Genomic DNA, 14263 nt, shown 5'->3' on the forward strand with positions numbered 1-14263 from the left:
TCGGCGCCGTCTCACCTAGACAAATGAAAAGCATGGGTTGAATTGACCAATAACGTTTTAAACTTAGGTTGAGATATACAGTGAAGGAAATAAGTATTTGAACACCCTGCTATGTTACAAGTTCTCCCACTTGGAAATCATGGAGGGGTCTGAAATTTTCAGCGTAGGTACGAACTCCTGAGAAAACCAATGTTAATATTTGGTACAGTAGCCTTTGTTTGCAATTACAGAGGTCAAACGTTTCCTGTAGTTGTTCAGCAGGTTTGCACACACTGCAGAAGGGATTTTGACCCACTCCTCCACACAGATCTTCTCTAGATCAGACAGGTTTCTGGGCTGTCGCTGAGGAACACGGAGTTTCAGCTCCCTCCAAAGATTTTCTATTAGGTTTAGGTCTGGAGACTGGCTAGGCCACGCCAGATCCTTGATATGCTTCTAACGGAGCCACTCCTTGGTTTTCCTGGATGTGTGCTTCGGGTCATTGTCATGTTGAAAGACCCAGCCACGACCCATCTTCAATGCTCTGACTGAGGGAAAGAGGTCGCTCCCCAAAATCTCCCAATACGTAGCTGCGGTCATCCTCTCCTTAATACAGTGCAGTCGTCCTGTCCCATGTGCAGAAATCCCCCCCAAAGCATGATGCTACCACCCCCATGCTTCATAGTAGGGATGGTGTTCTTGGGATGGAACTCATCATTCATCTTCCTCCAAACACGGTTAGTGGAATTATGACCAAAATGTTCTGTTTTGATCTCATCTGACCACAAAACTTTCTCCCACGAGTCCTCTGTATCATCCAAATGGTCATTTGCAAACTTAAGATGGGCCTTGACATGTGCTGGTTTAATCAGGGGAACCTTCCGTGCCATTGTGATTTCTGGATTTTTCTTTTAGTTTCTCTCTCTCACAGTCGACATGCACCTGCGATGAACATTTCAGACCCCTCCATAACTTGCAATATAGCAGGGTGTTCAAATACTTATTTTCTTCACTGTAAAATATTAAATGAACTTGAAAGTTTGAGTTGCCTGCAATGATTTTTCTTTTTAGATTCAGCAAGTGTCAGTAATGAGGAAACACAGTAACAATACCTCTACTGCAGCCTGGTCTACTTTGGACAAGCTAACGTGAACTATGGAGGGCAAGGCAACCGACCGCAGGAACCCTTAACCACCAAGAACTCAAGGTTCCTTGGCTGGTGGACAGAAAAGATGTTCAAGGGTTGGTCGCATACTTCGCAATGTATTTAAGTCACATAGGTGATTTTGCTCCCATTAAGCCTGGGAGGTGCCCCTTTTGAAAGTACTTTTGGCAGACCATAAAGACTATAACGAATTAATGGCCTCCTGTGAACAGGGCCAGCAATAAAGCGCACAATTGCTGCTCCCTGACGTCAACGTTTGAAGGCAATCGCTGAGTTTTGTCCTTGGGTCACTGCAGTCTTTCATATGTGGTGGCATCACTGAGAAGTCTTAAGTACCTTGTTGTGAGAGAATTTCCACCTAACGACTTGTTAACGACAGACAGTGGCCTCTCCAAACCATCCAAACAACTGTTATGACAATGTATTACACTGGCTGCCATTCTGCGCCTACGGCCACTTCGTGCACCACCAAGCATCCAACTGCATTCATTCATTGGCAAGATGGTTTAAGTTCTTTGCCCATGGACAACAGTTACGCTCGGCGACCGTGTGCTCGCAAGGCGTACATGTACCTGTTGCACCGCGTCGTTCGTTTTGCATTCCAAAAGAATGATCACATTTGTGGTTTTAGGCGTGCCACCAACATGGAACATGAATTGCGTTTCCACATGCAAAATCAGGCTGGCATAGTCCTAACTAACCCTTCTTACATGGACTGATGAAACTTGCTCAGAGGCCAAACATCCACACAGACAACCAGAACCGTCCTCTTGTGATCGATTCACAACACATTCGGGTTTATCATTCTCATTCTCCAAATGCAATAGTTCTAAAATAATTCCTAATTCCTTAGTAAAGTTCAAAGAAATTGGCTCTTAGATTCTAATATAGTCCTTCCCTTCTGAGGATCTGTGTGTGTTTTGACCAAGAATGACTAAATTTAGTTCTTTGGTCATGTGATTGGGCGGCGACCAGTTCAGGGTGAACCCTGCCCGAAGATGCACACCCACGACCCTAGTGAGGAGAAGCGGTACGTGAGCTGTTCGAATGAGTTCTCGGGTAATTTGTCTGGGCCGACAAGTCTTGTCTGCAGCCAGTTCCGTATTGTGAATGTAAACCTGGAAAAATAAAGTTGAAATAGATTTTTTTTTTTTTTTGTAAATGACCTTGTTAGTTTTTCCCACGGGTTCAGAAACCTTTGGGATGGTCTCTTGCTCCAGTCCCAGTGCCAAAATGAAAAAGTGAGTTCTTTTAGTTTGAGGTTGCCGAAAAAGTCTTTTGTTCCTGGACTGATTTTGTAGTTCTTCTACATTGTAAGGGTTAAAAATAGTTTTTGGTTCCAGGTAAAGTCTAAAAGCTCGTTTCAACCTCAGTACGAAGAATTTTCGGGGACCATCGTGTAGTTTTCACATTAAAAACATGGAGCTGAGTTGTTCACACAAGATCTGGCCGTAATTATTTCATTTTCTTGAGAAGAATTTCCTGTTTGGTGAGGTACTGCGTGTCAAGCGACACCCGACACAGGGTCAGGATTCCATTTGTGGATTGATTGTGTGATTCACGATTTCCATTTGGGTTAATGATAGTTTCTTCTGCTGATGATTGACAAGCAACTTTGTTTCTAATGCGCTGTCTGCCTTTGTTGCAAAGTGGCAGCTCAACTATTACTATTTTATAAGGATTAAATTTAAATTGATGAAGGTAATATCCTGGGCATTACTTTAATTTTCACATTCCTATGTTATTTTAGTCTAGGTGATGTTCATGCTTGGATTAAGATTTTTTTTTAATCATAATCTGAAGTTATTTGGGAGTTACTCAGTACTTTTTTTGTGTAAATTTAAATACTATCTAAACACTAATGATAATATTAAATTAAATACTACTAACTCTTAAGTAATTATTTTGACATTCATTCTTGAGGCAAGAGGCAGGGGTTTTGGATTTGTTGCCAAGATGCTATCAACACTTTCAATAGGATAAAAATAAAAGTTGCAACATGGAACGATCGATTTATGAAGAAATGTTGAATCCAGCCAATCGTTATCTTCCGCTTATCTGAGATTGGGTCGCGGGGGCAGCAGCCCTAGCGGAAGCCCATACTTTCTCTCCCCAGTCACTTCAACCATAATAATAAAGATACGACCATATTTAGAGATACTATCTTTCTACCAAAAGTAAAAAAGGCTTTTTAATAATGCTATTCAGGTTGTAATTAAATCTTTTCAGGTTGCAATTCTTTGAATCCAGCAAAAAGGATGTCACGTGGGGTCACCCATGGGTCAATTCATGGACAACTCTTAATACAATCTTTACATTGCTGTCATGGTCTCTCTATGGTCTCTCCATATCTTGGATTTTCATCTGGAACTGTCATGAGCAAGGCTTGGCCACTGCAGAGAGGGGAGTGTCCATAAAACACAAAAAAAATGACCAGGGGAGGGTGGAAGGCGGCCCGGGGAAGGGCACAAACCCCCCCAACCCCAGTCTGTACCTAACCCGAGGCATCCGGCCGAGCAAGTCGGGAGGTCGACCGGGACGCCAAGCGCCAGGGGCGATTCGGTTGGCGTCCTCGAGGAGGAACCCAAGGGCAACGTAGGAGCAGTGGCCAAGGCTTGCTCATGACAGGAACGTAACGTATCCCCAAATATTCCCACCAAAGGATGTACAGTAGTTCTTGCGGCATCTGAGGAAACATGGCATGTCACAAGAGCTTCTGAGACAGTTCTACACAACGGTCATCCAATCAGTACCGTGTACCTCAATCGCAATGTGGTTTGGGGCTTCCACAAAAAAAGACAAACTCCGAATACAACGGATGATCAAAACCGCTGAACGGATTGTCTGCACCACTCTATCCCCTATTGAAGACTTGGATGGCAGTCGAACCAGGTCCAGAGCAGGCAGGATCCTTTCGGAGCCTCCACATCCTGGCCACAAGCTCTTCCAGCTCCTTCCATTGGGCAGGCGCTACCGATCAATGCAAGTCAAAACTAGCCGGAATTCAAACAGTTTGTTCCCTTTGGGAATTCATTCATTAAATTATTGATCAGCAAACTATTATTTTCTGCCTTGTGATGTCGTTGGGACACACCCTCATAACTTTGCTGGTGAATCAGTATTAGTATAAGTAATATATTCTGTAGACTATTGCACGACTCGTCACTTTAAGCTGCTCCCTTTGCACAATTGTCATTGCACTGGTCTATAACGGGAACTCCTAACGGGTAAGGGCACCCTGTTTAAGCTTAACGTAATGTGGGCCGTTGACGCAATCTTAACTGCTCGAAATGCCAGAAGACTCTGCATCTTGCACATCTGCAACCGAATATCTCTTGTTCTTTGTTCTGAATGTCATACCAGGGCGGCACCGACTACCGGAGACAAATTCCTTGTGTGTTGTTACACAGTTGGGCAATAAAGCTTGATTCTGATTCAGGTATACCCAGGACAAATGGGATCTGAGTGTAACAGAGTTAGGAGTCCTGGCTCACCTGGCTGGGCCAATTATGAGAGAGGTGTGGCGTTGCCTCATTTTTTACATTCTCCTGCTGACACCTCTGCGTTAATTACACGTTAATGACTGTGTGACACACACACCTAGTCCTCACCAGTTTGTTGGCTTTCACACGCCGCAGTCGCAGCCACCGACTTCTCATCATGGTTCTCATGGGGAAGAAAAAGAAGGTCCTGCTCTTGCTCAATGTGCTCGCGCTGGTGGGAATCTTCATGTTATTCATCGACAGAAACGGGGCCCGATTCGGGGATCTGTTCGCCATTTGGGACGCTACGGTTGTGGATTATCCTCGGGCAGAGATGGAGAGCCCGGAGACGGAACTCGAGATAGAGCCCGAGATAAAGCAAGAGTCAGAACCGGAAGCAGAGATGCCGGAGAAGACCAACGGCAACGTGGAGGACATTCTGAGGGAGAGGCTTAATTACTTGGAGGAGATCGTGTACGGACACCTGAATGGTAGGATGCAACACATCTTGACATGACTTCCTGGTCACGTGACCCAACAGCTGACCTCATAATGATGCAGCGATCTGTTAATAACAATAAAAAAAAAACAAGGACTTAATGCCTTGACATTCTTTTTCTATATGTACGTACTCTGACATCAGCAGTCGACCACATTATTTGTCCACGTCTATGCCCTGATCTGTGGTGATGACAAGTACGTACGTTGTTCAATTTTGAGCTCCTTCCTGGATGTATAAATGATGGTTGTGTTGCATGCAGGTCTTTCTAAACCTCTGGGCCTGGTTGAGGGCTTCGGGGCTAAAGGCGCGGACGGCGTTCCCTTCACGCTCTCCGTAGAAGAGGCGACTAAAGCTGGACCTCTGAAGCAAAAGTATGGTTACGATGCTTTCATGAGCGACAAGATCTCACTGGACAGAAACATCCCAGACTACAGACCCAGCAAGTTAGTACTTGTCCACCTTTGAAATAAAATCAGTAACATTTTTGCCTGGTAAAAAAAATAAAGAATTAAAGCTTACGGAGTTTATTCTTCCGATCTATTGGCCGTTTTGCATCCAATAAAAAGGACATCACGTGGGGTACCTCAAGGGACGATTCCTGGACCACTTTTATTCAGTCTGTATATTAGAGACATAATACCATAATTATGGAAATGACTCACATCTTTACATTTCACTACATTCTGATTTTTCGCCCTTGCGTTCTCTCACATTTACAAGTGGATGACAGACAATGATGATGATGATGATGATGATGTGTGTTTCTGTGTGTGCATGCGTGTGCCTGAATATGTCCCAAGCAAATCTGTTTCCACTATTATTGCTTGTATTGGAATTATTTTTAACCATTTCAAAACACATTGGGTTTACCTTCATTATGCACGAAAAGCACTGTATGAGTAAAACTTGAACATCAAATGATGCAATGTTGTCGTTAGCTTAAAATGCTAACATCATGCTGTCGACATGAATGCGGTGAAAAGGATGTCACCAACAAGCATTTCTGTGTGTAGATGCAAGGAGTACACCTACCCGGCGGATCTCCCCCAGATCGCCCTGATCTTCATCTTCGTCAACGAGGCGCTGTCCGTCATCCTGCGCTCCATCCACTCGGCCGTCAATCACACGCCGGCGCACCTGCTCAAGGAAATCATCCTGGTGGACGACCACAGCGACCAGGGTAAGACGATCGCTTCCCGTTCCCTAAATGGAACACCGCGTCAAAGCGGCTTTTGCATCACAAGTAAATGTCTTGTCGACCGTCTTCTAAATGATCGCAGCCAACGCCACAACATGCACTCAGCGCTTTTTCAATACATGAGTAAACTGGGTTGCAATCTTAGTCACCCAAGGAATTAAAGGTCAAGTGTCATGCCTATAAACATTCTAAAATAGATATGGTAATGAAAAATACATATCACATTATTCACTTCAATGTCTATACGAAACAATAAATATGAGCGGAGAGCGCATCATCCATGCGGAAAGTTGTGAAGGTCTCATTCGACATTCAAGCGGTAGCTATATTGGATGCATCTTCTGTCCTTGACGTCACCCCGGACATTCGCCACTGAAAACACGATGCGGCCCCTTCTATGGGAGACGAACACGCCTCTTCTGACACAGAAGCTCTTTTCGAAGAAGAGAACATCTCACAACCGAGTGAAGTGACCGGGACAATATTACCCTGTCGTTTCGAGCCATATTTAGATGATATGTGGATCACGAGCAAACCGTGTGCGGCCAAACCACCTCCCCGCCCGATCCACCTCCGAGGCGGTGATCAACAACACCGCCCGCAAGCGACAACGACCCCACTGCCAAACCGCCTCCCCATCCAATCCACTTCCGCGGCGGAGATAAGCCACCGTGGCCTGGCCACCCCGGCGGTGCCGCGTCCGCCGATCATGGCTTGGGCACATCGACACATTTAGCACCCCTGACTTACGGATTACGGCCCTCCCTCAACAATTATTTTTTTTTAGTAGCTGTATACACACCTACCTGTCATTTTCAACCCACAAAGCTCTCGTCCTTTGCACCTGTGCAATCCATTTTTCACGACAAACCGGGTCTTTTTGAAAAGTATGAAGAATGAATCTATCCTCCCCAGTGTTGGAACAATATTCAGCAATACAACGAGCCGGCCTTTTGGCTAACACGAAGGAACAAAGAGCTACCTTGCCGCAAGTAAAACTAATACAAACAAACGAGTCCGCTGGAGGGCGCTCCTGCCTCGTACGTCACTTCCTGCTTCTTCTTGAAAACAAATCCCTTGTGAGGATTTTCATGGCGGGAGTTACAAGAAGCCATATCCGTACATCAAAATCATGCTTTGTGGTGAAAAAACATATGGGTCCAAACCGGCTGCCGTTTTTTCCTTAATAACATACTAAAAATCATGCATTTCATGACAGTGGACCTTTAAAGATCCCATATTTTGTCAACTGTAAACTCTACAGTGTACTGTTTAAAAGTGTCATTTGAAAAAACACCCTGGTTTTTGTCATGCGAGTGTCCAGAAAAGACCCCTCATATAGCTACTTCTGTTAGAGCCACTTTTGTATCCACGTTTCGCTCAGATTGCCCCTTTTCATTTGATTGATTGTGTAGAAGACCGGCTTGTGAGGGCGCACACGTTCGCTGTGTTGACAGCGCTGCCAGATCTTTGCCAGTGACGTCGATAAGCTGGAGAAATTCCACCCAGCCGTTTCCAGGCCTCTCAGCAGAAAAATGCCAGTGACTCGGGAATGCGTCGATCTTTTTGTTTCATGTTGCACGTTTACTGAGGCCCCAGAGGGACCAAATACTAAAAAAAAAGTTGGTGTGGTAAAATGCGGGACGTTTAAACTCGTAAGTCGAGGTACCGCTGGATCTGAAAATAATGCTGCAAAGCAGGTGGGATCAATGGAGGCGAGCCAGATAAAGCAAAAATCGAATCATGAACATGAAAATATTCTCAATAGCACGCCTCTATCCGTCCACTGCCCTCCCTGGAGAAAAGGCAGGCGCAATTAAGACGGCCAGACACAACTAACACTTTCGTCGACACGTGGAGGTTGGATTGTAGAACAGGCACGTTGAACTCTTGACAGCCGTTCTAACTGCTTTCTCGGAACGCTTTCATTTCCAGCCGGATGGACCAGTTTGTCACCTTTTTAACTACTCGTATTCCGGCTGGGCAGCAATTCGCCGCCAAAAGCTAATGTCACATTACTAAGGTTACCTCATTTGCCTTTTGTTGAAATGCAGCCCGCTGATATTTTTCTCATGGGACCAAATAGGACTTAAAAGTGGCGGAATGCAAAGAATAAACGGCAGACCCTGATGGTTGCCTTTTCCTGCTTCACTAAGAATTATGGGAAACAGCTGGATCCTTTCATTTTTTCAAGACAAGATACCAAAGCAGGACTCAGTTCCATAAACAGGAGTTTAAAAAAAAAAAAACAGCTGGCTATTTCTAAGTAGAAATGGCTTGATTAGAGATTATCAGTCACATTTGCATCTTCTGCAACTGCATCAGCGATAAAGTGGCCTTGGCAGAGGTAACACACAGAACAAGCGTCCGCGCCAGCGTCTTGTGGTGGCAGCAGGATGATGATGATGACGTTGTTGTTGTTGTTGTTATTGTGTTGCAGAGCAACTGAAAGGACCTCTGGAGGACTACGTGAATAAGCGCTACCCCGGTCTGGTGAAGATCATCAGGAACTCCAAGAGGGAGGGTCTGATCCGGGCCAGGATCGAAGGCTGGAAGGCGGCCACCGCCGAGGTGACGGGATTCTTCGACGCCCACGTGGAGTTCACGCCCTTCTGGTGAGGCCTCCCAACGACCTTTTGTGTGCCGTCCCTCCAACAGACGCCAGTCGCCAGTTTCTAACATCAGCAAAAAATCAGGCCGTAAACTGGACTGGACCAATCAAAATCTGTTGCAAAGTAAAACAGCAGCACCTACTGAGGCACGTAATACTGTAACAATAATATTCCTACACTGTGTAATCAATAAACAAAATGTGCTTGTAAGTATTTAAACCCCAAAAAGAGTAAATGTTTGGAACTGTGGGTATTTGTAGTTTACTGGGCCAGCAATATGCATTTGTGGTCCGGCCCACTTGTGCGCGAATGTGGCCCCTGAACTCAAACGAGTTCGACAGCCCCGGCCTCAACCGTGCCTTCGCCTGCAGGGCCGAGCCGGTTCTGAGCCGGATCAAGGAGGACCGCACCAGGATCATCCTGCCGTCCATCGACAACATCAAGTACGACACCTTCGAGGTGGTCTCCTACGGGCAGCCGGCCCACGGCTACGACTGGCAGCTGTGGTGTAAATACATCAGCCCCAACGCTGCGTGGAAAGCCCTGAACGACGAATCTCTCCCCATCAGGTGGGCCCGGGTGGCTGCGGGTGGCCGCCGATACGTCTTTTTTCTAACAAGCTTCGATTATGAACGAGACGTACCTGTGGTCATGTGACAGGAGTCCCGCCATGATAGGCTGCTCCTTCGTGGTCCACCGGCTCTACTTTGGCGAGCTGGGCCTGTTCGACCCGGAAATGGAAGTCTACGGGGGAGAGAATGTGGAACTGGGAATCAGGGTCAGTATTTCACATGGTGTTCCCCTTCAAAAAAGAAAAACAATACAACTTATGGAAGGTATTCATTTGTGGACATTTCCATTTTACTGAAAGGACTTTCACCTGAGCCTGGGAGCTCCCTGGATGTTTTGTTTGAATTTGAAAACAAATGCAAACTGCAACGATTGTCCAAGATCAAAGAAAGCCACGTCGGCAAATCTGAGAAACGGTTTCATAAACATAACCTTGAAGGAATTTAATGGGGTTGGAGGGTTGTATTATTCAAAATGTTGCGTAGTAAATGATAACATTGATATGTTGCCAATATTTTCCCAAATAACATCACCTTCAAATTTCGGTTACTACCACGCTTGGGTACTAATTTGCATGATGATCAAAATGAGGACAGTACTGTATATCTCTTGGCACAAGGTCCCAATCAATTGAGCATTGGGCACAAAAAGTGGTGGGTAGACATTTTGGTCACGTTTCTGATCCCCCACTCCCCCCTGCAGGTGTGGTCGTGCGGGGGCAGCATGGAAATGCTGCCGTGCTCCCGCGTGGCTCACATCCAGCGCTTCAAGAAACCTTACCTGGAGGACTCCTTGGCCACCCTCATGCGGCGCAACGGCCTTCGCGTGGCCGAGGTCTGGTTCGACGAATACAAGCCCAACTTCTACATGGCCTGGAACATCCCCATGAAGGTGGGTGAGCCTTCTCGCACATGGTCCAATCCCAATACGTACGCAACAAAAAGGTACGGTGACGTTTGCAGATGAACCGAAAATGCGCTACAACGAGCTCACCCTGTTGTTAGGCAATGTCGCGTTCCATAGATGTGATACAAATTGGGTAGCAAAGTTTATATTTGGAGGACCTGCAGAAACGAGCCTAGAATATGCGCTCCCAGAACCATTTCAGGCACAGCGACTCCTCGAGACTTCTTTTGTCGGTCTTCTTATGTTAGACGTGTCCATCAAAATTCATGTTGGCGACTCAAAATGGCTCTCGGGGCTGATTTTTCAAATTTTTCCGGCTGAGTCGTTCCAGTTTGGTGCCGCTGTTGTGTTCGTCAACGACCGCAAAAGTCAGTCATCGAAGGGAAATCTGCAAATCGGCAATTTGGAAATGGATGTAAAATTGTTGGAATTAGAAGTGATGAAGTGATGCTAAGTGTGCAAAATCCTCACTTGACCACAGAACCACAGCATCGACTACGGGAACGTCACTGAGAGGGTGGAGCTCAGAAAGCGACTGCAGTGTAAGAACTTCAAGTGGTACTTGGAGAACGTTTACCCTGAAATGAGGACGCACCAAGACACACTCATCTATGGCGTGGTAAGTCCACGCAGTTCGGTTTTGCATCGTCTGCCCGTTTTGAATAGGTGGTTCAAATTTGGTTGCAATTGGGCAGATTTTCCAGCGTACTGTCTGTAAGTCTGTCTTCCGAGACATCCTGGAAGTGGTCAAAATGAGCGTAAAATGGGCGCTTTTAAGAAAAATAGCAGACTTCCTGTGTCTTTTAAGGAGGTGTGGCTTGACAATTGTAACGGTCTTCTGACTGGACTCCCCCAAAAGTGCATTACATACCTGTTAACTCTGACAAAAAAAAATAAATAAATGGTCATAGCATATCACTCCAATTCTATAGTCTTTAAGTCAAACCAGCTTCGGGAACAAAATTTCAAACAATTTGATAGGGCGGCTAGCGGACCAACCTTGGGCCGTCGGACCCGCAAAATGTCAAATTTTGGGGAGTGAAGGCGAGAATGTTGTCCTTGCAGATGTCTTGTTTTGATTGTGTTGCTGATGGCTCGACATGCAAAGACGGGTTTATTTGTCACCCCAGATGTACAACTTCAACCTCAAGAAAATGTGTTTGGACCAGGGAGAGAGGATCTACCACACCCCCATCCTATTCCACTGCCACGGCTTGAATCCTCAGGTAGCACTTCCTCTCACCGACGCCGCAATGTTGCTTTCGCGGGACTCCTTTCTTCTCACAGAAGCCCTTAAAAATAACCGCCAACAACCCAAAAATGGACTCCAACAAGTCTCGGTGCACTTGTTCTGCTTCAAATGAGGCCTCATTATTTCTCTCACGCAAAAAAATGGACCAAATTGGGTGGACCTATCCTTCCTGACGTGAGGCATCAGGAAGTTGCCCCTAATTGAACAGGAAGTTCATACATATTCAAATTCTCATTGGAAAAGTTACAAAAAAATAAAATTGGCCCCCATCAAATGATTTACCAATCAAAACCAAACTCGGAGGACATTAGGGGGAAAAAAATAGCCAACATTTAAAACAGTAACCCAGACACTGTAACCAGTTTTGCCACCGTACCGCAACAGTAACCCAAATAAACACAAACAACAACTTTCTTTCGGCTTGTCCCGTTAGGGGTCGCCCCAGCGTGTCATCTCAGCTGGAGCGCTCATAATTGTTTGGCACAGTTTTTACGCCGGTGTGACGGTCCGAGCGCTCCCGGTGCTGCAACGTCTCTTTGCGAGTACTGCGCACGCATATATTTTATAAACCTCCGGCCAGTCTGAAACATCCCCATCCATGCTTCAACATGTGTCGTTCGACAACTTGTCGCCGAGCGTTCATGTTCGCTACGGACGTCTCAGAAAGATGTGTATATCCTTTTTGTCGACTTTTGTTTTAAGGTTAGGTTACAACGCATGTAAGCTCTCTATGTAGAAGAAGGGGAACTATGAGACCGGGAAATTTCCCAGTAAGCATCTGCTATACGTACAGAGACTTCCCCTGTTAGTAACACGTGCGCATTCATCACAAGGAGACTTTGCAGCACGGGGGAGCACTCAGACCGTCACACCGGATGCCCTTCCTGACGCAATCACTCTTGGGGAGTGGGGGCCCCAGTGACAAACGAACTCACGATCCCTGGTTTACCAAAACCAATGCTCTAACCATTGAGCTATGGGGCCCCGTAGACCCCAATAAGATATTAAATGACTCGTTTTGCCATTTTACAAAGCACCTCAATAACGATCACGCTGTTAAAGTTTGCTGCCGGCGGGCTCGCTGCTAGCAGCAGCAGCTAACTGCTAATGCGGCTTTGTGCTAGCAACAGAGACTGCACAACTCCACGTCTTCAAATGAGTAAAGACGGCCTTGGGCGTTTTGACCCGGTCCCCAATCCCGCTACGGGCTGGGCCGTTTTGTGTCGACTCCAGCATGGAAGTGGAGCAGGAAAAGGACCGAACCTATTGGTTGTCGTCACGTAATGCGGCCCAGACCTGGAAGGGATGTCTATCCTGGCACGACTCACCCAAAAATCTTGAGAACTTGTCCGTGCCCCAAACTCTTAACAGGAAGTCAGCCATTCTGCTTGCATCAACCGAAAACGACCTTTGAGGCATTTTAATCCTGAAACTTTTTTTAAAAATTCTCTCTCCAGTTGGTGCGCTACACCTCAAGCAAACAGCTGTTCGTGGGCACGTTGGGCAGTAGCTCCCAGGAGACCCGCTGCTTGGTGGACATCCCGTCCGAGACACGACCGCAGCTCCTCGACTGCAACACCGTAAGCAACATCCGGCAGACCAAGTGGAAATTCATTCAGGTGAGACGCCTCGTTCCCGTCGCGTCAAACCCGAGAGGCTCGCTCGGTGCCGCGGAAAGTCAGCTTCTGTCCGTCCGCCTTGTTCCCCACGCAGGGCGACGCGGTCCAAAACATAGCCACGGGGCGCTGCATGGAGGTGGTGAAGTCGGAACCCAATAAAGACAACAAGCTGGTCATGCGGCGCTGCTCGGGCCAGAGGTGGAACTTGACCATTCCCGCTCTACGTTCCTGAGGCTCGGCGCAGTTCCCCACGGTCGCCAGGAGAGGGCGTCGTTCTCTTGTCTCGACTGGTTTGCGCATGTTTGGAAAACAACTAAAAAAAAAAAAAAAAAGGACATTGTTTTTCATGTACCCTATCGCCTCCACTTCTCAGATGAAAGAGTACGTGCATATGGAATTCATTTGCGCCGTTGGAGTACAGTGAGAAAATTAAGAATATTACATGAGTAAGTGAGAAAAGATGGCCGGGAAAAAAAAATGTTGAAAGTGTTGATCCCGTTTTAGCTAAGTCAGTAACAAGGAATTAAAAAACACAATTTGATTGTAAACAGTCTAGAATTGTTGTTAAGAACAGAAGCTGGAAAGCGCAAAAAAAAAAATCTTATATTTTTACTTCACATTGACATATGAAGTATTTTTTTCCTTAGGAGAAAGGCAGTTTTACAATATAAAAGTCTTGCATTTAAAAAAAAAAAAATCAACCCCATTTTTAAAAAATTGTATGTCCTTTGGTGAGGCTAAAGTTTAATTTCTTTTTCTTGCTTGCCAAAGGCTGAGCCATACTGTGTTTGTTTACAGAGAAGACACAAGTTCCACTTTGTGAGAGAAACGCTTCCGGATCATTTGCATATTGTGATTATATATATATATTATATATATATATATATATATATATATATATATATAATTTTTTTTTTTTTTTTTGGGACGTTGTGTTTTTGTATTGATGTGACCGCGGCGTCTTTAAGCAAAGTTTTC

At 45.7% G+C, this 14263-nt stretch overlaps 1 protein-coding gene and 1 long non-coding RNA gene across 2 annotated transcripts; one reads left to right on the forward strand and one right to left on the reverse strand.

Moving 5' to 3' along the window:
• The first annotated feature begins 4804 nt into the window (after window positions 1-4804).
• On the forward strand, window positions 4805-13517 carry LOC133505107 (polypeptide N-acetylgalactosaminyltransferase 17-like). Its single transcript, XM_061828032.1, has 11 exons — window positions 4805-5117; window positions 5388-5571; window positions 6142-6308; window positions 8767-8941; window positions 9310-9507; window positions 9599-9716; window positions 10211-10399; window positions 10896-11033; window positions 11545-11640; window positions 13124-13285; window positions 13380-13517. Exons 1-11 carry the CDS (start codon window positions 4805-4807, stop codon window positions 13515-13517), a joined length of 1878 nt encoding a protein of 625 aa, XP_061684016.1.
• On the reverse strand, window positions 8868-13131 carry LOC133505108 (uncharacterized). The gene is made up of 3 exons (XR_009796151.1): window positions 12995-13131; window positions 9582-9682; window positions 8868-9001 (listed from the first exon to the last, which is right to left on the reverse strand). It is a non-coding gene; the product is annotated as an uncharacterized LOC133505108 (long non-coding RNA).
• Window positions 13518-14263: the final 746 nt, after the last annotated feature.

The sequence above is a fragment of the Syngnathoides biaculeatus genome, chromosome 8 (genome assembly GCF_019802595.1).
Source record: "Syngnathoides biaculeatus isolate LvHL_M chromosome 8, ASM1980259v1, whole genome shotgun sequence".
Taxonomy (NCBI): domain Eukaryota; kingdom Metazoa; phylum Chordata; class Actinopteri; order Syngnathiformes; family Syngnathidae; genus Syngnathoides; species Syngnathoides biaculeatus.